We start from the raw sequence: 25,365 nt of genomic DNA on the forward strand, positions 1-25,365 counted from the left end.
TCTCCAGTGTCACTGTGAAATGCTTTAGATACAGTGTACAATCAGGAAAGGATATTTAGTAAGAAACTTTTATTGTCAATTTTTTTATTACAATCTAAAATTTGTATCTTTTTGCATGTGCATCTGCATGCAGTGTGTATCAGAAGACTACGCTGATTTTGTGCATTTACTCAAGCCAGGACATAAAGCATAAGCAAAGTCAAAAACTAAAATGACATCTGATGTAGTCTGGCAGCACCAAAGTAGAATTTATTTTTTGCATTTCCTTTGTAAATTTTCCTATGCCAGCAGCATTTTTCTTTATTGTAGCACATTACACTGTGCTGCAATACCTTTGTGTTAGCAATGTATTGCTTTAGTGCATGGGCAAAGGGGGACCATTCAAAAAAAGATATACCGTAAATCAGATAACTATCTGTTATGTATTGTATCTGATATAAAGGCTGGACTTTTAGAGGTCTTATCTGGTCCTATTAAGGAAGTAGATTTTGTTCTTACTTAGCCATAGCAGGCAATGTTGATGGTAGCAATCTATCCATGACAGTGTAGGCATGATTTACAAAAATATATGTATCTTTGCGTTAAAATTAGTGGTTTGCGTAAAAATGTTAAAGTAGTAAAAAGCAGTAAAAAAGCCACTACTTACATTACCTTTCTAAATAGCTAGAACAATGGGGCCAATGTGTTAACAGCAGGTTATGTCCTGTTTCATATAGGATGAGAATAGAAACAATGTGCATTCTATACATCAATACCATGGCTCAGAGTATCAAAGCCAGCATTATTTTATCCATAATTGTAACAATATATGCTTCTTTACAAATATTACTATTGTCTAATGCCTACCTGAATGTAACCTTATGTAGCCAAAGAAATTTAGAATAGCTTTTGTAAATAAACCCCATCAAATATAGATGTATTTAATATTTATTCATAATAAATTCATGAACAGTTTCAGATGCCAGGAGAAATACAATAATGCTTCTGTAATATTATAGTATTGATTTTTTTAGGAGCAAATGGATATTATCCACTATTCTTCTATTGCTGTTTATTATTAGACATTGTAGACCACTTTACATCATATAGATTGTAAAAATAATAGGGGCCATATAAAAGATTTGATCATAAGATTTGATCATTTGATAATACAGTATAATGCTAAATCATCTAATGCATAGAATAAAGCTAGCTATACCTGCGGTGCTTACTACCATTGCATTTGTAGTGAGTGGAGACAGCGGAGTATACTGCTTACATTACTTATGCTAGTATAATATTTGGTTTGCCTAAATATTTAATGTCTATGATTTGTGTTTGCGATTAAGATACACCACTTTTGACTGTTCCTGTCAATAAAAAGCCATTGTGTTATGTGAGTTCCTCATATACTCTTCAGAGATGGAAACTCTGCAGTACTGTATATTGTTGCTGAAAAACCTAATATTTTAAAGCTATGCATACACACTGTTTTTGCAAATAGAATACATCCTGGAAAATTGGGAATTCCCAAGATGTCTGCCAGTACGGCAATGGTTTTGTTTGCACACTGTCTTCTCATGGAAAAGCTTTTAGACCAAAGGATTCCATTCATCCCTACTTATTGTGCAAACATAACACTTTCTATTACTAGGAAGAGATTTTATTTTTTTATTAGTCCTTTTGGTACAGAAAACAAGTGAAAAAAACAGTATACCAATGGTGCACCAAACACTAATGTCAGATCCCAAATATATCCAAACACATCTTACCATGTAGTACTAGGACATAAAAACAGATCTTTATTATAACATAGTCCATGTTAGTCACATTCAACTTGATTTGTTCTTGCTATGATGAAAATGTTTGCAGCGTTCCAAGCTGTTTCACTAGAATTACTACAAGTCCAGTTGAATATGACTAACTACTACTAGATTTGCAATGGATGAATAAGAACCTTACAGAACTAGTTAGCAAATGGCATTAGTCAGATATAGAGTATTTTTGTGATGGTGATGGGGGGGATAACTGTACTGTATTTTCAATATAGTGTTATCCAAACCCTATACCATCAGCACCTAAACTATATGTCAAGGCAAACTTAAAAAAAAAAAAAAAAAAAAATATTCTACAAGTACAGAAAAATTACATTTTTATATGGCAGAAATACACCCTTAATTTCCTGTTGTGGGCCGAAAACTCACAGCATTTGTGTGATGTCAGCCCTTCACTGTTTTTTTTGGTAAACTACTCAGCCACCTTAATCTTACTCAGAGCATATGGACTAAATAAATTGTTGTCCAAGATAAGAACAGGGAGAGCTAATTAGTTTTTTGGGATAACGCAGGCAGAGGGCACAGGACAGCTTTGACTTTCTGACAAGATGACTTTTTGGAAAGATAAGTACGCTGGGAATACATACACATTTTAGCAAAGATTTTCACAGTCTTTGGCACTAAATCAGCCTAACCCATAATTAAAGCTAAACTTAGGTCAACACCTTAAAGTACCCTCAAACTTCCCTTTTTTTTATTAGCTCTGTACTGCGTGATCCATCTTCTTTTGTGACATATTACACAAACGGCAAAAGATCTTTCCTTGAGAGCCAGGAGGGGAAGTCTAAAGTCCATAACAGTCTGGGTGACCAGTGACCAGTAATCAGTAGGAGAGAGGGTGCGTCAAGGCAGTTAACAGGGGATGGATGCCCGTACAGCTCTCATAGCTCAACTAGCTGTTTCAGAGAAGGATAGAATACAGTCACCATGCTCATCTCTCATTCATACTCGTGTTGTACATTATAGTGTGTTGGCAACCTTTATCTGTCACATTTACTGACGTTAGGACAACCCCTCTAACCTGTGTTAACTCTAAACTCTGGTAAAACCTAAAATTGTTCCTTACCTGTCTCTCCCTATGATGAGCTTATCCCCAGTTTATCACTAATATCAATTCTTCTTCATTAGTAACAAGCCACAGCAACTTTGTATTGTGTCTGTGCTTATACAGGCACGTTGTTAGCACATGAGACACAACCCTGTATTACTATGACTTTGCTGTCCTGCTTTGTGACTTCCCTGAGTGTATATTTAATAGAAGTCTGTAAGTTTATCAGGACAGAACAATTCTACAAGGACTGGAATATTTTTTAGCACGCATCACTGGTTCTCATACACGCCATCAGCACATAGACATTCCTAGACAGACTGTATTTGCAAACAAACCACCTTTGGAAAGCAGATTTGTTTTTTCAGTACACTTTTTTTAATTTTGTCACTAGTAAGTTGTCAGCAGTAGCAGGATCACAAGTGTGACATCTGTCTAATGTGACTTACGTAAGTGTCATCTTTGCTGGCAAATAACAAACTTTATCAGCTACAACTTGCTAGTCTACATTAATGCAAACTTTTGGGGAAATAGGCTCTCTGATGACTACATGCTGTTACAGTGTTTTCTAACATTGATAAATATAACTGACATTTTGGCCAAAAAGTAACTAAAATTTCAAGCTTTGACATTTGTCAAGTGCACAGGAACTTTGAGATGCACTAATTTCAAACAATGTTACATTTGCACCTTAGGCTGAGGGAAGTCGTAAAATGTCAGTATTGCGGTTCATTAACCAAAATTGCAGCCACAGCCTGTTAGATCCCTATGTATACAGCTTGGAAAAAGCACAGGCGCTGTGGGGTTTATTCTAAATATGTTTAGATGCAGAATTTCACTTGTGTCTCAAAAATAGAAATGACACTTGATGGGATAATATAAAGTACAGTATGTAATCTGTCTCTCTCTCTCGTCCTGCACCATAACTGGTGCTAAATTGCACAAAGCGTCTAGCTAACTCTAGTCTACCTCCCCCCCCACCCTCCTCCTTGTCTCCACAACAGAATAAATGATAGTCAGTTTTGTTTGTTGACATTGTTATATGAAAGACTGCCCGTCCACTTCTATGTTACAGATGGCTGTTTCCAAGCTGTTGTCTTCATTGGAACATATTTCCAGTAAATGTTTATATGATGTGTGTGATTAACAATTTAAAATGAAATATTTTGCCTCTTAGACCCAACATGGTATTATCAATGACAAAAACTGTAAAATAAAAAACCTATATTATCCAGGTAAAAAGTAATATTTCCCATTTGCAGCACGTTGTACTGGTTCAAAGAGTTTCTGTTTTCAATTAACAACTTGGTCATGGCTATAATCATGTACCCTTTTCTTTACATGGCCAATCTGTTCATTTTCCACACACAAATTACAGTGTTGAATTGCTCCCATTATTCATGTTTATTTGAGCCTAGATTTTAATAGTCATAATGAATGAAAACATATCAAGCTGACAAAAGTTTGCAGAGGATATTTACTTGTAAGTAGTTCACTCAAGCAGTAAAGCTGACAGATAATGGAACATTTTTATATAGTTATAAAATTCTGGGAACATATGTTAGGTTTACTTATGGGATATAAAACGCTTGCCCCTTGAAATATACATAAATTTTCATTTTTTTGACGAATGATGTCTAGGGAAAATAATATTTCTCCGTTTCTACAGTTCATTTATTATTAATAATATCGTTTTGTCATTTAAAAAAAACGAAAAACTTGTCTCATTATTAAAACATTTTTTATTGCTCTACCTTCATAGTAAATGAGTTCTTCTTTTTCTGGCAAGAAACATAAAAACGTTCTGTAAAAAAATAATGTTGTAGCAACCTGCCATCAATGTAAAGGGGTTTTTATGTTGTGGCCAAAATGAAAGGCATTCTAACAATCAGTCTACATTATTCAACTATCCTTTGCCCCTCAGCTCATAGTGAAGATATGTAAATGGAATCCCCTAAATGGAATGTGCAATAGGGAACACATTGGGCCTGATTTATCAAAGCTCTACCTAAGACTGGAGAAGATAGACTGTCATGGGTGAACCTGGATGAACCAGCAAACCTGGAATGAAAACATTTGATTTTGAATTACCCAGCAATTGATTTTGAATTACCCAGGTTCTCCAATAATAGTCTATCTTCTCCAGTCCTAGGGAGCTTTAATAAATCAGGCCAATATCAATAGTCACTCGCTGCCCGGGCCATCATCAGAAATTTCCAGGCCTTATACAATAAAAACTTTCTGGGCTCCCCTTCATCATGTCTAAAAGTCCCAGAATTTCATTAGCCAAACTTTTTTCAACAGGACAGTACAAAAGTATTCCTTGACCATTCTCATGATGGCAGCCAATCGGTGAATTACTGCTGGATGGAGAGTCAGGTTTCAGGAATATTCAGACCTTTGATGAATAAATTGAAATGCTAATTAGGAGTCAGGTCTTCTCAACCGATCTCAGTGCCGGATCTCAGAAATGCACTTTTGGCTAAATGCATGTATGCAAAAAAATGCATAAATTTTGAAACAAAAAAAATGTGTGAATTGGATTTTAACCTTAGATTTCCTAAATCTTCATATTGATTTTGTATAGCTTTGTATTTTGGCATGTAATGGGGTAAAAGGTACCAGGTGTCAGATCTGGATGAATTTTTTCAATGGCATAGTGAAATTCTACAAAGGTACTGAGCAGTGTGAATATGATGATGATTTTTACCCATTTTTCACAGTTTAATACACAATACACATCTGAAAATGTTCTAGTTTTGGAAGATTTCTTTGGTAATAAATTTTTTTTTTATAGTTGGCAGTCTTTCTGATCCTGACTTTCTGTAAGTGCAGACTGTGGGCCTAAATTATTAAAGCTCCCAAAGGCTGGAGAGGATACACTTTCCTCAGTGAAGCTGGGTGATGCAGCAAACCTGGAATGGATCTAGTCCAGGATTCAAAACACTTGCTAGCAAATAGCAAATTACTTTTATGAAATACATTTCTGGATCACCAAGCTTCACTAATGAAAGTGTATACAGCGCTGCGTAATATGTTGGCGCTATATAAATCCTGTTTAATAATATTAATAATCCTCTCCAGCCTTGGAGAGCTTTAATAAAAAATCAAACCCATTGCATCAGTATGTCTTTTATTCCCTCTGCAGTCCATGACCCTATGTTTTAGATCTGGCTACCATAATCTTACAGATTATGGCCATTTAGAGAGGAGTATTTAGATCTAGCATGGTCACATGCATACAGTAATTCAGTTAGGGAATTATATAATCATTGTTTTAGAAACAAGACAGTTATAGTTTGCATTTATAAAGCCTCTTTCATGTGTTGCATTAGTATTAACTTAGATCAGCAGTCACTGTGCAATGGGTACTCTGTAGGGTAGAAATAGAGCCTAACATGTCACTGCAATCTGTGCACTATTATACAAAGAAGAACTGCAGGACTTAAGGGGAAGGAGATTGGCTGCATTCCATGCTACCTGACACATCTATGATTTGCTCTATTCTTTTGTTTGCCTTTTACAGCTGACCCACGATTTAAAAAAGTAGGTTAGCTCCCTGCTGACTGCCACAAGCATGGCTATAAATTTGAAGAAAACAGCAGGATCCCTTGCAGTGCACCTTTTGTTGTCAAGGGCTATTTATTTTACTGCTGCGACTCTACTAAAGAAACCTTTTTCTTCCGTTTAATAACAAAAATGACTTCATGTATTTCTTTTCCTTTTCCCTTTCTTAAACAGAAAAGTCTATCAGTCTGATTATGGATGACTACAATGTCTCTGCAGAGAGCCCCCACACAGGCCAAGGCCGGCAGAACACAATTAAGTGTGGATGGCTGCGGAAGCAAGGAGGTTTTGTCAAAACCTGGCACACGCGTTGGTTTGTTCTCAAGGGAGACCAGCTCTATTATTTCAAAGATGAAGATGAAATGAAGCCTTTGGTGAGTAAATGGAACATATTATGGATCAGGTTAAACAGACATTAGAAGACTCTATGAGGCAAAAGCAGACTATTGTAGACCTTGCTCTTCAAAATACCTGCCTTGGGCTTTTTATGCCGTATAAAGGAGACTGCTGGTTCTGTGATGTGAACATGCCTACTTCATTAATTAAAGTCAGATTCTAATTAGTTATAATCCTTTAAAGAATTTGGTTTTCTTCAGTTATTGTAGTTTTTTTAATTAATTCAATGATTTGGCTTTCTGAACTCAATCTCTTTACTTTTTAAGTCAGGTAGTTGGCGGAATTTGTTCTTAATTTAACATTGTTACCTCTTTGAATATCACAGAATTATAAATTTTATTAATTCCTAATAATGGTGTTGTTTTTTCATGCATTTAGAACAGAAAACATTTTTTGGATTCTGGATTGGGATCAGAGGTATTTTGTTGCACTTTTTGAGCAGATACAAATTTTAGGGACTTTTAAGGCACTAATTACTAGTGTTGGTGGAATATCTCACTATTCGATTCAACAGCTTTCGATCGAATAGGGGAATATTGTTCCAGTGATCGAATGCCGAATCCACACACCATTAAAGTCAATGGTAAAGTCAATGGAAAAATTCAGGTTCTTTTTCGGGAGTGTGAAGAACTGCAACAGCAAAAAGACTGCTCTTGCACCCCTTTACTAGTTGTATGTGTTCTTGAATAGAGTTCTTCTCTATATTGTTTGGGTAAGAGGGTTAATGGTAGTCTGTCCAGTGTATAATATCATGCACACCATACACCAATACCATTGCATACCAGAATTTGGGAGCACATCACTTTTTACAACCTTGGGAAAACCTACTTCTATGAACTCTGCTGTACTGGATATACTTTGTTGCTAGCTACTGCTGTCTGGTGTTTCTCCTCTATTTTACCAAATTTTGAATTACATTCATCATCAACATCATCCTTCTTGTGTAATAAAATATTTATTATTTCATTTTAACAGCCCCATGTTTAAATATTATCTTCATCTTTGGGAAATGCGTACCTTAAAATTGTGGCTATGTGTGGTTAGCTCATTTGTTTAATCCACACCTTGGGGTGGAAGTTAAAGAATTATAAGGTGAATCCTCCTACGTGAAGTGGGCAGCTGCAGAAAGGGAATAATAATAGAACATGTTTTCTGTGTGCTTCCTATTAGCCAATGGAGCCCCCCAGAACATTGCTGGCGTTAAGGAAATTATATGTTGTTTAGAGAGTGGAATCTAAGACCATGAAACTATGAATATGTTCTTTTATAGAGGATTTCAAGTTATTGGGGTTGTCTGCAAAGTAATTGAAAATTCCTGCAGATGCCTAGAGATGCCTATTAATCTGAAAAGGGTCTGCCAACCAAACTTTGCATTTTGTTGTCATGAAATCAGTCAGTGTCATTTTTTTGAATATATACGGTGTTCCATAAACAAATGCCTAACTAGTTATAAATATATTTTATTAGGTTAGAAAATGGAAACATCTATTGTATTCTAAAGTCTGTCTTCCTAGTTGTCAAGATGCTGTGTCAGAAATCTGCTGTATGAGCTGGCATTTCGTATGAAACCTCACAATAGAACACAACTGGTACAATGATATATGCTTTTAAGATTAATGTATTCTTGGCCAAGTATATATTAGAGCTGTCCTTGTAGCAGGCCTAGGGAACTGAAGTCAGTTCTATTTGTGAGGTCATCTAAATGGCCACCCTTTACAGGCTTCACAGCAAACAATGAATGTTGAGGTTGGAAGGGTTGCTTTTGTATGTTTTTTAATGAAATTTCCATTACTTGTTTTTTTCCTTTTTCGAGAAGCAATGCTGTATTACTTTTCCAACAGACTTCTAATAGAGACCCTGTGAGCAGAATAATACTGAAACGTCTGCATTTACTGTACAAATAATATTGTCTCAGCTTAAAAATGCCAACATTGCATACTAGTTAATGGTATTAGCTTTGAATTTTGTGACCTTGGGTTCCAACACAATATCACTAGAGCTAGATTTACATCATCAGAGCACACCCTTTGAAACTAAAGGCCCTTTTTACATCACACACTTTTTACACAAATGACTGGACAGTAAAAAAGCAGAAACAAGCTAATAAGGCATTCCCACTTCTGTCCTTCCCCCCATCAAAACATGTAAATTTAAGACACCTGCTTTTCCCACCACTCCAATGCATACTAATATATGTGGGGTTTAAAAAGAAAGAAATCAAAATATATTCCAATAATATTACTAGTGATAAAATTTTTATAATACGTTTATAACTCTTGAAACACTTGAAAATGACCTTAAAGAGGCAGGAAAATCAGAATTCCCAATATACATTATTGTACCTGGGTCATTTATTGATAAGACACTAAAGTCTTAATAAATATTTCACACAGAAAACTTTCCTAAGAAAGTTCAGGATCGGCAGTAGCAATGGACTCATGTATAAGCTGAGCTGACATTTGAGGATGACAAATAAATTCTTAGATATCAAACAAGGGAGGACAAAAATAGATCTCATTTAAGTTGTTCCTCACATAGTATTTGTACCTTTTATGTAAATAAAATGGACATATTATGTGATATATTATAAAAGTTAATATATTAACTCTTGAACCCATATGGATATTTATCCATTGGATCTTAAAGCGGACCTAAACTCCAAGATAGACAACCCTTTTATATAAAGTAAAATTTTTGTTCTTTTTTTAACTGTGACACCCTTTTTAAAAGAAAAAATGAAGCTCTTCCCTTTTTTTAGTCTTGATCGCCGTGGCCATCAAGTCAGAATGAGTGCTCAGAGCCTCCCCAGATACTTATGTCACACACCCCGGAAGGCTCTTGGCTGGCATGCGCAGAAGGGGCATGTTTCTTCACTTAGGGGAATGAGATGCCAATCTCGGCAATGCACAGTGAGATCGGCACTGTTTTTTTCCTTTCTGGGGAATACTGACTGGTGCTGACCAGGGCCTTACACTAGGGCACTGTAATTTAGTGTAGACACAATTGCAACCAGACCTAGTGGCTTAAAAACATGGATTGCGGAAATAACAACTGATAGTCGTTCCCCTGCTGCAGATGTCCTTTAGGGCCCCTTCTTGTGACTGCTGTCTCCTGTTGCAGGCATGAAAATATGATACAATTTTTCAACAGTAGAGCCCTTAACAGCAGGTCCACCACATTCCTTACTAATGAAGTCACTACACTTACCTTGCTGCTGTTAGGCTCCTCCATTTCCCTGTCAACATTTCTTTACCTGCCTTAATCCCCCACAGGACAGTGTCCACTTGGCCAACACCACTTTGTCCCCCAATAGTTTTCTGTTTGGGTAACTTACATTTTCAAGTGGGATTACTTAGATTACTTAAATCAGAGTGCTTCCAAATAAACGTAGGATTTAAGGGGAGTTGAGGGAATGTAGGAGGAGGGCCTTGTCAAAAAATCACATTTGGCCATTGAATCTGTAGCCACACTACTGCTATACAGGTCATCATATGGGAACCTACAAGTAAAATACATAAATGGAAAAATGTATATGTATAAGCAGCTCAATTTATCATAGGTTAATCATCCCCCACCAAAGGAGTTAGTTAAAGCGAAACTTTTATCATTAGGAAAAAAAATACACTTATATTTGCTTTCACAGACACTTTGATCCCTCAATCGAGGGCTTTACCGTGGCAGTAAAGACCGAAGGAGAGGGCTCTTTCCCAGAAAATAAAATGTGTTTAAAAAATGTTTTTCAATTTCTTATTATATATCCACCCTTTTTATAAAATGTTAAAATGTCATGATCGATCTGGTTTAAGGAAGTTACTGGATGGGGGGTCAGCTTGGGCTTGTTTTTTTGGGGGGTTGGCAACATTTTACTTTGGGATAACTTTATGAAAAAAGCTTTGAAGGCTAAATGTACTTGTTCTTTAGTCTTTTAATTTTTCAAAAAAATGTACCTTATCTTGCTGTTCTTACCACTGGCTTTTTATTTGGTAAATACAAATGTTTAAATTTTTTTGGTTTTACAAAAGAGTAGTTTTACTTTAAGAATATATGTACATGAAATAATATATGGACATGAAAACATAAAATAAACATTTAAATTCCATCAGTTGCTTAAATTTAAGGTAATTTAGAGAACATTGAAAAAGCTATATAACAATGTGTCGTTTTTGAATGTTGCAGATAGGAAGTAATGCAACAGTAAGAACTTTTAAGTAAATATTAAATCAAATATTATTCAAATATTGATGTTGTGTTTTTTTTTCTGAAAGAACTTATCAGGTATATCTCCAGGGTGCTCAAAAATACATGAGATATAAATATTCCATTGAAAAGCGTCTATGTATAATTTAAAGCTGCAAAGGAATAGTTTATCGGCTCAGATGTAATAGAGTCTGGAGCACTGAACACTACACTGGAGCAAAGAGATTTAATCCATTCTGAAAATGGTCTGTGTCAGCAGTTAGGAGTCTAGGAAATGGATTTTCTGTTATCCTTCTAGCTGTCTTGGGATTTTTACATTTCATATACAGTCTTGTAACCCATTAAATCATTATCCACTGCCTTGTAAACTTTTGAAGGTCACACCAATAATTAACCCTTTCAGTAAAAAAATTACATTTAAAAATGATTCCTTTTTTTATTGTACAAAATAAAACGCATCAGTTAAAACCCCATAAAATGATTTAACAAATAATATAAAGCACAACATACTCATCGTTGCCAACACTGATGCTATATGGATTGAATAAAAATGTTTTATCTGACTTAAGCATGTCTGATCTTTATTGATATTAATCCTTTCTTTGATAATAATACAGAATTGATTTCCCTGTCAGTCTTCATAATAAAGATACAGGTCAGTGGCCTCAAGTGTCTGTTTAGGCCAGGGGAGGGCATTCCAAAAGTGAAAAAGAAACTTCCCAAAACTATGCAGTAGAAAAACTGCTGCACTTTTTGATTGACTTAATTTATAGACAACTGCAAAATAAAAAATATGCATAGATATACAAAACCATATATAATAGACATCTGTTCTCTGACTTTTTACTAGGAAACCAAGAAGTTAGGCATCTTTTACATGTGCAGTCCAAAATTGCCTGGTTAGCCGCAACTGGGCTCCCCTTTACGCTGTTTTTAGAGCCAACTGAGGTGTTTAATAAATGCTTTGTCGTGTGATTGAGTGCACTTGCATTAAGGTTTACTGCATCACAAGGAATGATGGATTATCTCCAATTCTCTAGCAAAATCTGCAACACAACTGCATTCAACCACAGCTTACTGAAGTTGAAATGCATTCCCAGTTATGTCAGCGGAAGCTGCTGGACACTCAAAGGCAGCCAGAAGCTACATGTTGTATCCAGGAACTGTGCCACAAACCACCACAATACAAAGCAACAATGTGCACAAAAAGTTTCCTCTCCCATACAGTTAAATGGGGGCATGGTTAAGCTTTGTTTAAACTGTTGCAGTATGAAACATATATTATCTAGTAGGAAATAATAACATTAAAATAGGAATACCCTAATAATTATAGAAATAGAGATCCAAATCCACGTTCAGTCCCTTGGTTTATTTTGTGTTAAGTCTATTTATTTGTCTCAACAATATGGATTTTTTCACACTGCATACATTCAAAATAATTAAGATTTAATTTAAAAAATCTAAATGCATTATTATCATTTAACATGGTGACAAATTATGCAGCGCTGATTTTTATGCAATGGCATACATTTTTAAATATTTGGCATACGTTTTTTACATGAATTTTTTATGTCTCTTAGCCATTACTATCTTTTAAGCAAACACTGACAAACAACCTTGTTTTTTTATAACATTCATAGCACACCTGACATTTTTTTTAAATTTTATTAAGCACATTTCAAATAGAGTTAAATCTATTTGCTGTGGGTGTATAATGACACAGTTTTGTTTCTCTGCCTAAAATGTAATATAAAGTTTTGAAAGTCATACAGTATTCATTTATCAAAATTAGTTTTATTGGCAGGTCCAGAAACCATTCAAAATTGAAACTGATACACAGTTTTAGCAATTTAATTTAAACTCTGGACTTTTATCTCAATATATAAAATAATGTTATTTTACAATCAGGTGAGTTATTAAAATGCAAAATATTGCTTTTGTCATAGCTTTTAGTAGCATGATGATCTTTATTAAACTTTATCACTCTTTGGCATTACTTGCTACTTCTTAGTACTGTAGAAATACTATTCTGCATGTTAATATAAAACAGTACAATAACAGGTATATTATTAAAGTTTCTCTGACAAAATAATTGTTTGTTGAATTTAGAGTAGATCCCTACCCTGGGGCACTTTTCCCCCTATTACCAAAGCTATTCCATGAGAAAAGAAAGAGAACTGAATCATATTACTAGTGGAATGTAACAATAAAATTCCTGCTTACATGATGTAATGTTGCTAGTACAATGTTTATTAAACTAATAACTAGCAGCATGCAGTAATACCAAAGTCATTATATTTTCCATGTTATCAGTGGCAGTGACATCACCTCATCAAACTCATTGTCAGGTAACAACAAGAGAAGATCGAGGGAGTCAGGCTGTATGTTTACCTTCTTCTGCTACCTTTAAAAGCTTGGTATTGGTGGAGTAGATAATTGACAAATCCTGAAAAAAGCTTTACCCTCAGGGTGACACAAAGCATACACCATAAATGCGTGCTCATCTAACTTTCCAGACTGGAAATGAGTTGTCTGCAGCCTTAGACAACTTCATAATAATTTCATGTCTTTGAAGGTTCTTATATATCCAAGTTATTATTCATCTAGTAGTAGTTAGTCACATTCAACGGGACTTGTTCTTGTAATGTTGAAAATGTTTCACTTCCTTCCAAGCTGCTACATCAGTTTGGATGGGTAAAATTGTACCCGTCTTTATTTTGGATTGTACTTAGTGCAGGAGAATACACAGGAGAGCCTATTAATATTATTCAGCATTTGTATAGCACCAACATATTACGCAGCGCTGTATAAAGTCCATAGTCATGTCACTAGTTGTCCCCCAAAGGAGCTCACAATCTAATAACCCTACATAGACATAGCCATTTGTCTTTAATACAGCCTAGGGTCATTTTTCGGGGGAAGCCAATTAGCCTTACTGCATGTTTTTTGGAATGTGGGAGAAAACCCAGGCAAACACGGGGAGAACCTGCAAACTCCATGCAGATAGAGTCCTGGTTGAGAGTCGAACCTAGGACCTAATGCTGCAGTGACAGAGTGCTAACCTCTGAGCTGCCCACACAGGAGAGCTTACTGCTATGTAACTTGAAATGTTATTCTTGACAGATGTGAAGTGTAAGGTACATTTATTTTAAACAACCCAGGTTATAGCATAACAGCTCAAGGCACTGCTGTTACAGTAACAATGTGTTCTTTTGCTGGAAGTGGGACAAGGAACCCATTGCTTACATATGTTGGGCCTATAGAGATATATCCAAAAATTATGTACTTTGTATTTTTATAGAGAAAAATCTACATTCTTTATCCTGGACGGCATTTGTTTAAAAAAAAATGACAAATAGAAAAAGATTTTTATCATAGAACTATCAAATACAATGATCTTGTGACACCAGTAGTTATCCTATGCCCATTTTTGAAAGTCAACCTAAAAGCCAGATTTTCAGAGCAAACAGAATTACATCTTGAGACGGCCTGCATAAAAATAGTTTAGAGCTTGTGGCTACAGCATAGCTAGGATAACCAAGGATAGGAATAATTATCTTGAAATTGGGTTGTTAACTTTTACAGTCATTAAGATTGCTCCAAAAAAATGGAATTAAACTGTCAGGCACTGGTTAGAAGGATTCCACTTTGTATTATAAAGGAAAATATATAGGGCATGTACTAATAAGAACTGACAATGGCAAAAATTGAAACAGCGTTGAAGATTTTAGTTATGATTGTGTGGGACCTTCTCCTGAACAGTAACTCTATATTCTATAGTTATTTCAGATGTTACACATGCCATATAGGTTATACAATTAGGTACCCATAGGGCCTACTTATATTGGGCAGACATCTAGAATTGTTAAACTTATTGAATAAGCACAAAAGCTGTATTACAACTCATAATCATAAGAAGAAAAACAGACACCTCTAGCAAAACATTTCTTTTAGCACGGACATAAATCCTGTGATCGATATAGATGTATCTTAGAGAAGGTGATTTATTCCAGAAGGAATGAATCGCACCAGGAAACTTCACCAAAGGGAAATATCCTGGAGTGTGGAACTGAATTCATGAATATAATTTGGTTGTAAAGGAAAATGGAATTCGGTTTTAAATGTTCTCTTCATTTTTGTATTAAAGCGGAAATAAACCAAAAAAACAAAAGATCAACAGGAGGTGGAGAATTGTAGCAGAAGTGACAAGCAAAGATAATTTTCCATAAATGCACTTTTCCCCTGCTCCTGGCAGCATTTTGTTTTTTTGCTTACACTGCATGAAGCCTATACTATGGGGCTGAGAGTAGACCTAGATGTTGGAGAGAATGTAACTCCTCGGTATACATCTGTGGCACTGTGAAAAGTGGATTTCAGTGAACAAGGGAGACTCAGCGGGGAAGATAACAGCTTCAGGAGATGTAGTGATAATCCTTGTCATCATTGCAAGGTGCTAAAAAAATATAATTGTGCTGTGCATGTTTGCCAATTATGGCAAAAGTTTGCTCATTAAAACCTAGGTTTATTTCTGCTTAACCTCCCTGGCGGTATACCCGAGTGTGGCTCGGGGTTATTTTCAGTACCAAAAGCGGTAACCCAGCGATGCCTGCGGCATCCTCCAGTGATGCCCGGTATCTGCTTCACCTGGCGGTACTGGCCGGGCATCACCAGACTACCCGGCATCTGCGTCCCTGGCGCGTGAATATTGGGGACACGGGGCCAGGGGACACAGATGCCAGTAAAAAAAAAACAGCTGAAAGCAGTAACCCCGAGCCACACTCGGGGTAGCTAAACAAATTAAAAATAAACACTTAACTGGTCCCAATCAGCGTCCTCCAGTGTCCTGTCATCCGCTGGCCGCGTCCTCTTCATTGATCTGTCTCCCAGGGAATGCTCTGACATTCTCCGGGAGTTCCCAGGGACGTCAGTGCGTACAGCCTTCCCTAGGGGCGCAGCGGGAATTTCAAATTATTTTGCATTGCATTCAATACAAAATAACTGTATTGAATGCAATACACTAAATTTTTATGTCTAAAAGCAATACATTGTCTCTCATGAAAATTTATTTTACAGTATAATTTATTAGTACGAGTATAATAAAGTTTGAAACACAAAAGTTTATTATTAGGTTTATTTTTTTTAATTTATTTAATTTATTATTTTGACATGATTTTGTGTTTCAAATTATACTCATACTATTATAATATACTGTAAAATAAAATTTCATAAAAGACAATGTACCGCTTTTAGACATATAAATCCAGACAGAAATGTACAGCCCAGGAGGTTAAAGTACTCAAGGAAAAGAGTAGTTGTTCTGTGCTTTAAAATGTAGTGATGTGTATTTACCATGTAGTTTTCTCAGTCAGTCAGTCTATTGCCAATAAGATTGTAAGTTCTTCTGGGCAGGGTCCTCTTCTCCTGTGTCCCTGTCTGTATCTGTCATTTGCAACCCCTATTTATTATACAGTGCTCCGTAATATGTTGGCGCTTTATAAAAAAACGTTTAATATTACCAATAATAATAACAATTATTGACCCTTATAAAATGTGGCCCTTTTTGTGGCCTGTATAAAGCAGTAATGTTGTCACCCAAAGATGAGAGCTCAGCTGAAGACTCCAAATGATAGTCCTGATGCTTAATATGTTTAGCATAATCTACTGTACAGATGACATTACTGTGCATCACTTGGTATTGCTGTGCAGGGTATTCTCACATAGAACGTCAACAGCCTGTGCTAAAATGGAATAAAGGATAAACATAGGCATAAAAGAAAATTTTTAGAAGGCTGAACACTGTGATGTACTAAGTGTTACTAAATGTAAAGAGAAATGCTAAATGTTAATGGCTTATTTTAGGAGTTACGTTAGGGTTGGTAGATAAAGATATATAAAAAAATATTTAGGCAAATATATTTTTTTAGGTTGCTTGAAATCATGTTTTGTTGTATATAGTTTTCTTAATCAAATCTGTTGTGAATTTTTTGCAAAGCTACTGCACATTTTGTTAACTAAACTTTAAGTGTTAGGAATGTTTGCAACATGGAAATAGTTAGAAAAATGCCAACAACAAGCTTCTAGTTTTGAGAACTACGGTAGCATACAAACCATATCTGCAAATTATGCAATAAACAGGTTATTATTAATATTTGGTTGAGTTTAGAATATGAATTACACTTTCAAGACTTTAGCTTTTCTAGTGAGTTTGTATTTCTATATGATGATATCTAGGCCACTTAATTCCAGATCTGCCATTTGGCTCTCCATTTAAGGTTGAAAAAATAACCTAAATGGTAAATTGATATCTTATAAAGTTCAGCAGGGAAATTTGCAGGGAAATTCTTTTACTTGGTGGCTTTGAGTGTTCACTCATTATGCCTCCTTTTGTATTTTCCCCAAGGTATTCTGGGCATCAGTGTCTAATTTTTTTTAGATTTACCCCAATGCAGTTAGATGTTTTGGCCAAGATTTATTACAGATCCCGCCACCAAACATTTAGGTTGATTGAACATAATTGATAGTATACCTCCAGTGTGTCATTCTTATGCAAATCAGGATGACAAACATTTACATAAAACTGTGTGAAAATGTAATGAGGACAATATAAATCTAGGTTAAAAAGCATAGCTGCTTTGTACAATAAAAATTGTCATGCTTACAATGCATGCAAAACATCAAAGGTTTCCCACACCCAGCACTACTGTTTACCTCCACATCAAGAATTGTTTTGTAAGCAAGCCTAAATTAATTATGGGTATTAAAAACAAAGGCTCATAACTGTCTTCTATAAATTTTGGATGTCTGACATCTCCATTTTTTTGATGAAGAACAAGAACAAGAAATGAAAAATGCTTGCCAAATGCTAAACATTTATATGATTTCCAAGTGTTTTGTTAATTAACTTGGGTTTCATGACATGTATCATTGTCAGCTACATATCCACTTAAAAAGAATTCAGTTATCATTTTCAAGTGAAATGGATTACCATCTTATCTTTATTAAAAAGTTACCCAGTTGTTCCTTTTCATGAAAAAAACAGTTTTTATTCTACGGACAAGTAAATGATTTTAAGGTAATACTAAATTGTGCATTTAAACTTTTTGTATTGATAATAGAAAGGATTAGTTTTCTATTTCTCATCCTGTATTAGGATTGTTTTTCCTTCCTACCTGTTCTGAAAAAAATCTTACTAGACTGATGGGAAGAACTAGGAGGGGGCAATTCCATATCAGGCCAGTATTCATAATATACTGGGCTAATTGCATAGAGTGGAGATACTTCAGCCTTCTTGATCAGTCCCTGATATACAAACAATGCAACAAGCTGTAAATTATGAAACTTAAGCTGCGTACACACTTCCAATTTTTATCGTTGGAAATGAACGACGAACGAACGACGAACGATCGATTGGGCAAAAATCGTTCGTAAAAAAAGTAACCAACGACGCCGACGAACGAGGATAGTCGTTGGAAATGAACGACCGGACCGGCGGATCGGATTGGACGACGATCGTTGACCATCTATCGTGTGTACGGTCGTTCATTGATCGTCCATGGTCTGAGCATGCGCGGTGAACGAACGTTCGCTCACTTCCTGTGGTGCACGTCACTTCCTGTATCGTTCAAACGATCGCATCTATCGTGTGTACAATATCTGCGAACGATCGTGTCGTTATCTGTATGTACAGGATCGGTGCTATACGATCGTTCGCAGATATCGTGCAGGATCGTTCGTCGTTCGTTTACCAACGATAATAATTGGAAGTGTGTACGTAGCTTAACTCATTCAAACTGTGGGTAGGGGGAATTGTCCAACACCAACTTCCACTGGCTTTGCAACATCATGTTATCAAATGCCAAGGCTACAAAAAAAGACTAAAGGTGCTTTAGAAGCTTCACTCTTCACTGTTCTCACCTGTTGATAAGATACCATGACACGCTTTGCACAGTACATTTTATTTAGCTTTTCTTAAGAGGGTTGGGAGGTGTTTTTGTTTTTGTCCCAAAAGCAAAAGATTCCAAACCCTCCAATGGAATAATCCTAAATTTCTCAGTTTTTACCAAAAGAATGTCTCGTTTGAGATTTTCCCTTATCTTCCAATCCCGTAACATATATTATCTTTACGTTTGTTGTCACTAAGTCATATGGTGAGAGAATACAGATGGCTATTTTTTGCAAAGAATGCAGACAGCTAATAAAACCTGAGAGAGGTTTTTTTTAGTATATCTTAAAACTAAGAAATACTTTTTTTTGGATTTTATTCACTGAAAACTACACCAAAAAAGATCACATTTTCTGTTGCAGAAAATTCACTTCTAGCTTTTGTAAGACAGATGAATAAACAGAAACTAACCCAGCAGTTGGTGAATCTGGCACTTGGCTTGAAAATGCTGTAAAGCCTGAATCTCTATATCTTTTCCTGAGAGATAATGGCCCCCATCCCACATAGTTGCTCAGATCACTTTGGTGTTGAAAGTTGATTTTAGTATTAATAATAATATTATGAGTCAATGCTAATAACTAAAGAAAGATTTTGATTCATTTTTGAATAATTTTAATATTTATATTATGGGTCAGTGATAATCACTACAGAGTGATTATGAGACATTTTACTGGACATACACTTGTAGGCTAACATAGACTGTTGTGGTGCTTTCCACCATAGACTTATACTTGAGTTTTTTCTAAAAAAAAGTAGTTTTTTTCTAGTTTCTCAGATAAAATGGAATACCTTGGCATATATTGTGATTGGCTTTTCAGTTTACAGGGTACATGATTTTCAGTTTTTAACCTCACAGTTTGACAACCAGAACTAACAAACTAGAATGCCATCAGTGTTACCACATCCAGCACATTTCTGAAACAGCTTTGCCTTTATTATCACATTTTCCTATTTCTCCTTCTCACTTTCTGATCATTATAATGTTAAAAAAGGGTTCCAATCTTTTATACAATTAAAAGAAAACTGTAGTGGGAGAGATTTTGAGGTCATCTTTTGAGAATGATAAATTGTAAGCTTGATTATTTTGACTTGAATACTTTAAATACTTTCCGACCTGAATCAAGTATGCAAGCTGTGAAATCAGAAGTTCCAGGCTGCAAACTTGTTTGGTCCGTGAATCAGCAACTTTTGAAGTTCTTGCAATTGAGGAATATTTCTTTCCCTACAGGTTTCTAATATAGCAAGCACAATAAACAATTTGCACTTTTAGCATGATTCTAGAGCTGTCCATACTACTAATATAAGCTGTAAGCAATCCAGAAACAGAATGGCCAGCACTTGTGAACCAGAACGCAAAGAGTTCCTCTATTACTTACACATTACTTCCTAACCTCTTTATTGTGTATTTATGTAGTTTTTTGGAATGTTTATTTGTAGTTTTTCTCTTCTTCATCAACACTTCTTCTAAACTTAGATGTGCTCCGTTTACCAAGCCCTATTTCTCACCAGTGCATTATGGTACCCTATGGTCATTCCTTTACACAAACTTTTCAGTTTCAGTGGACTGCCAAAGTTGTGCAAAACTGCAACTCAAGGCAGAGATTACTCTCATCTGTGCATTGTGGTGTGCTCCAAAGAAAGTGCATTGTGTCAGGTGCATTGAGGTTTAATTCAAAACTAACCACATACAACACAGCAGACTGTGTTTGCTTTCCAATGCAATTTGGTGGTAATGGTCTCGTAAACTACGTACACACGTCCAACGGGTCTCGCCCCATAATCGGCTCAGGGCCGATATGGGGCAAAAATCCGGCGTGTGTACAGCACCCGTCGTCCATCGTCCGAACGACCATCCTGGCGGATCCGCGGACGATGGACGACTAATGCTCCTCTCCCTTCTTCATAGAGCAGAACGGTGCTGTATGTACATCACTCGTTTATGCATCGTGCAGTGCTAGTCGTTGGAAAGGATCGTGAAAGATCCTTTCCAAGGACTATTATTGCACGTGTGTATGCAGCTTTAGAGTATATATATTCATACAACTCCTACTACTTATTACTCTACTATGCCACATCCAATATACTGCTGCTGACATATTTTAGAAAAATTTTATCAACCCACTATCCAGCTTGTGACTCTGGTTACAAAGCTTGTATATTGCATTATGTACTTGTTATTTTATATACAAGGGGGCTGCAGCTGAAATGACGTGTCTGCATAACTCAAGCCATGTCAAAGACTTTGATAATGGAGATACAAATATCAGCTTTGTTCTACGACTCTTCTGAGCTGTTCAGCTTGAAAGCTGCCCAAAGTCTAATTTGAGACTGTGGCTTTTAAAGAAGCCAGATACTGACTGGAAATTTCATATAATGTTGGAAGGTTGCTGAATGTTTACCCCTGGAGGGAGAAGGAATTAATTAAAGTATGAAACATGTGCACATTTAAATTCCCTAATAGATGTTTAGCTTGGTAGCTGATTTAATTTATACGTCTATTTCCAAACAGTCCTTGTTGTCGGTGCCCTTTTAGTTTAATTATTATAGCTATGATTACGAGGTATCGGTGTCCACTACAAGTTAAAAAGTCACTCTTCATAAATAAAGATGTTTTCAGCTTGCAGAGAACTGCTCTCTTATTCATATAATTGTACATGTTACACATTTATTGCCACCTTGATAAAGGGATCTGTATAACTGGCTTATTCTAAGTGATGTATTACACAGCCAATACAGGGCAGATACATGTATACTTAGATAATAAATGAACTTATATGTAAATATGTAGCACCATCCATGACTTCCCTGGGCCCCACTCCAACTCCTTGTTTTTAAATTCTTATACTTGTAGTGCAATTACACAAAAGATAGGACAGGGAAAATCTGGTCAGGTCATGGGGCATAAAGTCTATGCTCTTCTATTTCCAACTTCTCTTTGTGTAATGTACTCATGTAAAAGATGAGAGTTACTAACACCAGGATTAGAGTAATTTTATGTAAAATCATGGAACAATATCTTAGATATCCTATAGAGAAAAGCCTGCTTCTCTCTATAGCAGACAGTGAATAACCATATAAGAGTGGCTTGTTTGAAGAATGTATGAATGGTACAGTGGGAGGTCTGCCGAATATTGTGCAAGGCCCAAAAAAATTAATATGATTACGATTTCATATACGATTTGGTTGTGATGTGATTTTATGACCTCAAATACTTAAAGTATAACCAATTCTTTATGTATGAATGTCTTAACAAGTACCAAATCCAAAAACTACATGAAGTGATAGCCACATAAACTAAACACAAAACTTCCTTTAACTTCTCAGACAGAGCTAAATCCTTTTTTTGTTTGTGCCTCCCCCTCCCAGACGCTACAGAGCCCAGTGGGAAAGTTTCAGCAATAGTGCCAGTCTGCCAATCCAGAAAGTAGAGGACAGAACTAGGCATGGCCAGGTGCCGATTTACTGGCTGTAGGCTTGTGAATCTGCTGATAGCGACATCCCCATCAACATTTTTTCATCCCACTTTAGTGCATAAGGCATAGCTTACATGACGATGGCAACCCAGCTCTGCATCCTGAAGTTTAACAGGTATTTGTGGGATCCAGGGGGCCTAAGTAAAAACTGAAAGTGCTGATGCACATGTAATCATGTTCTCCAGCACCTATTTTTTTAAGTGAGGTTACATTTCTGTTGGTTTTATTGGTAGGTGTAACCTACCTGAGTTTCCCCATATAGCCTTATACGTACCTGTCGTCAATACCTTGGCAACATGTCCTCCTTGAAGCAGCACATGCTTTGGCCAAAAGAATTTCCTTTTTTACTCTCTTTTTGTAATCTAAGCAAATTTATTATACTAAGAGAAGACAGCCACATACATTGGATCAAAACTTCTATTAGTTTTCCCTATTATTTAGACAATTTTCCTGTGTTTATAAGGTACTGAGTTATCTTTTTTCATCATCTCAATAGCAGCTCAGTTTTTCTAGTTAAGCCACTTCTTGTCTACTTGCACTGTTTACTGCACTGGACTGGCTTCTTGATAGTGATGACTGTGCACCATATCTGTACAAGTAGTGTTATTGTGGTTGATTATAGTCTTTATCAAAGGGCACATGAGACAGGGTAACAATGGTGGTGTACAATGGGATACAATTGGTAATCTAGAGCAGATATTCTCCATGGTCACCAGGCATTCTTGTGAAGAAAAAAAATGAAAACAGCTTTTGGACATCAATAATAAAACTTTTTTCAAATTTTAATGATTGTTTTTAAATGTTTGTGTTTTTGAAGTGTTCATTGAGAATGTTCAAAGAATTTGTTGTTTTGTTGACACATAGAAACTATGTACATTGGAAGTAGTGTGCTACGCACACCTACCATTAGTTCATGCTAAGTATAGTTTGCTGTACACACACAATAGTGCTAACAGCAACATTTGACATTTTTTGGGGGGCTGAGTGGATACAACAGCCTGTGTTATACAGACATAACAGAGTAAAACCGCCCATTATTTACTATTAAACATCTCTGCCATACAAAACAAGTCTGCAGCTTTACAATTTATCTGTAATCTACAGGTGCCATGCATGCTGAAAGTACTGCATTATTCTTTGCAGGTGTGAAAAGAAAAAGCAGAGTACTGCAACTACTCAAATTGATACATGCAATAATTAATAATAATAATATTAATAAAAATAATAATAATAATGATAAGAAAAAGAATTTTAGCAAAATGTGTTTTTTTTGCTTCTCTTGTGTGTGCATCCTAATACCTAATTTGTATTTCCATTATGATCATTCCAGTGTATGCTGGAATTTATATTTCGTTCTTGATCTGACAGCAATGCCCTATTTTGCTTTCTCAAGAATGTTAGGAATGAATTGATAAGGCAGGAAATGGTTTTCTTTATAGACTGCAAAATTTGGCACGTGGGTAGTGGACTCATTAACTATTCTCTTGCTCTGTCAGTTTACGCAAAGGCCATTATTAGACTCCCACATAAGTTCTAAACACTGCCCCGTATTGTTGCTGTGTTAACATCTTACACAACTACTGAAGTCACAGCGCATTAACTCTACCTAATCTGCAAATAAAAATGCACCTATATAGTGCTATGAAGTCTGCTGAACTTTATTAGCATTGAAGGACAGTTTTCCATAGTTCAGTACACATGCTGGGCTTGTAAAGGGCCAATGATTTTATCATGTTTAACAGTTCCTGCACGTATAAGATTTTTTTTTGCTTTTGCAGATAAAATTATTGGAAGGGATGCCTTGCTGAGCACATCTCCAATTAAGATTTCCAAATACATACTTTTGGTTTGCTGCCAGAGTAGGTTGCTGTGTCTGCAGGGCACAAAATAATTAACCATTATTTATGGGTTTATCACTGAGGATGTTAACACAAAGGCAACCAACCCCTGAGTTAGTAAGTCTAATTTAACCAGTTAATTAAAATGAATCAATCTTCTTAAACGGGTACAGAGCATTCAATATGTAACAGATATCATATGTGTATTTACAAAGTTTGATCAAGTTGGTCTTAGTGTAACAGATATTTTACAAAACTGAAGGCGGTCTACTCTTACCAGAAGCTGCTGTAAATTATTGGATGGACAGTGCTTCTGCTAATTTAAATGTTGTAGCAATTACATAGGCTGTCATAGTCACATTGTCATGTCCTACAACATTATTCAAGGCAAGAAGTGTCTTCAGTATTCTGCATGCAGAATTACAAAGTACCATGAAAAAGTAAGTAACAGTTGTTTAATAAGACGAAAAAATTTAATCAGATAAATAATAAATAAGACTAAAAGCATCTAATCTGATGAATCTCAGAAACAGCATATACCCATAGGTATAATTTATTTTTATTTTTTGTTTTAATGGTGCTAATTAAAAAGAAAAAAAATGCACACTCTGGTAACTTTGCAGCTGCTTACAAATGTCAGCACAAGCATATTCATTTATGCAGTGTTTATCAACCTTCCTCCAGAGTTTTCTAGGGGTTCCTTGAGCAATGAGCAATTTGTGACTCTCAGGTTTAACCACCTGACCGATAAGCCAGACCTTAGGTACGGGCTAAAAAAAGTTACTATTTTCGATAAGCCCGAAAAGTTCAGGTTTATGGATCACTTACCTGGTCCCGCTGCGATCGTCCATCCGTCGTGTTCCAGCGTCGTCCTCCAGCTTCGGGTGTCCTCTCCGGGAAGAAGAAGCCGGCCGGCTTAGAAGAAAAAGCCGGCCGGCTTCTTCTCCCTCCGTTCTGTCCAGCGTCAATCGCAAAAAAATAAATACTCACCTTCTCCCTCCGCTCCTCCGGACACGTCTTCTCTCTTCTGTCTTCAGCCGGCGAGTGCAGTGACGATCATCGGGGTTTCCCGGTGACGTCGCTGCATGCG

At 36.1% G+C, this 25,365-nt stretch overlaps 1 protein-coding gene across 2 annotated transcripts in view; it reads left to right on the plus strand.

Moving 5' to 3' along the window:
• Positions 1 to 25,365, plus strand: part of ARHGAP24 (Rho GTPase activating protein 24) — a 413,470-nt gene that overhangs the window by 162,716 nt on the left and 225,389 nt on the right. For both annotated transcript variants that reach the window (XM_072405448.1, XM_072405449.1), the window contains exon 2: positions 6,604 to 6,803. In XM_072405448.1, the coding sequence (XP_072261549.1) occupies positions 6,604 to 6,803 (200 nt within the window). The remainder of the gene's footprint in view (positions 1 to 6,603; positions 6,804 to 25,365) is intronic.

The sequence above is a fragment of the Pyxicephalus adspersus genome, chromosome 3 (assembly GCF_032062135.1).
Source record: "Pyxicephalus adspersus chromosome 3, UCB_Pads_2.0, whole genome shotgun sequence".
Taxonomy (NCBI): Eukaryota; Metazoa; Chordata; class Amphibia; order Anura; family Pyxicephalidae; genus Pyxicephalus; species Pyxicephalus adspersus.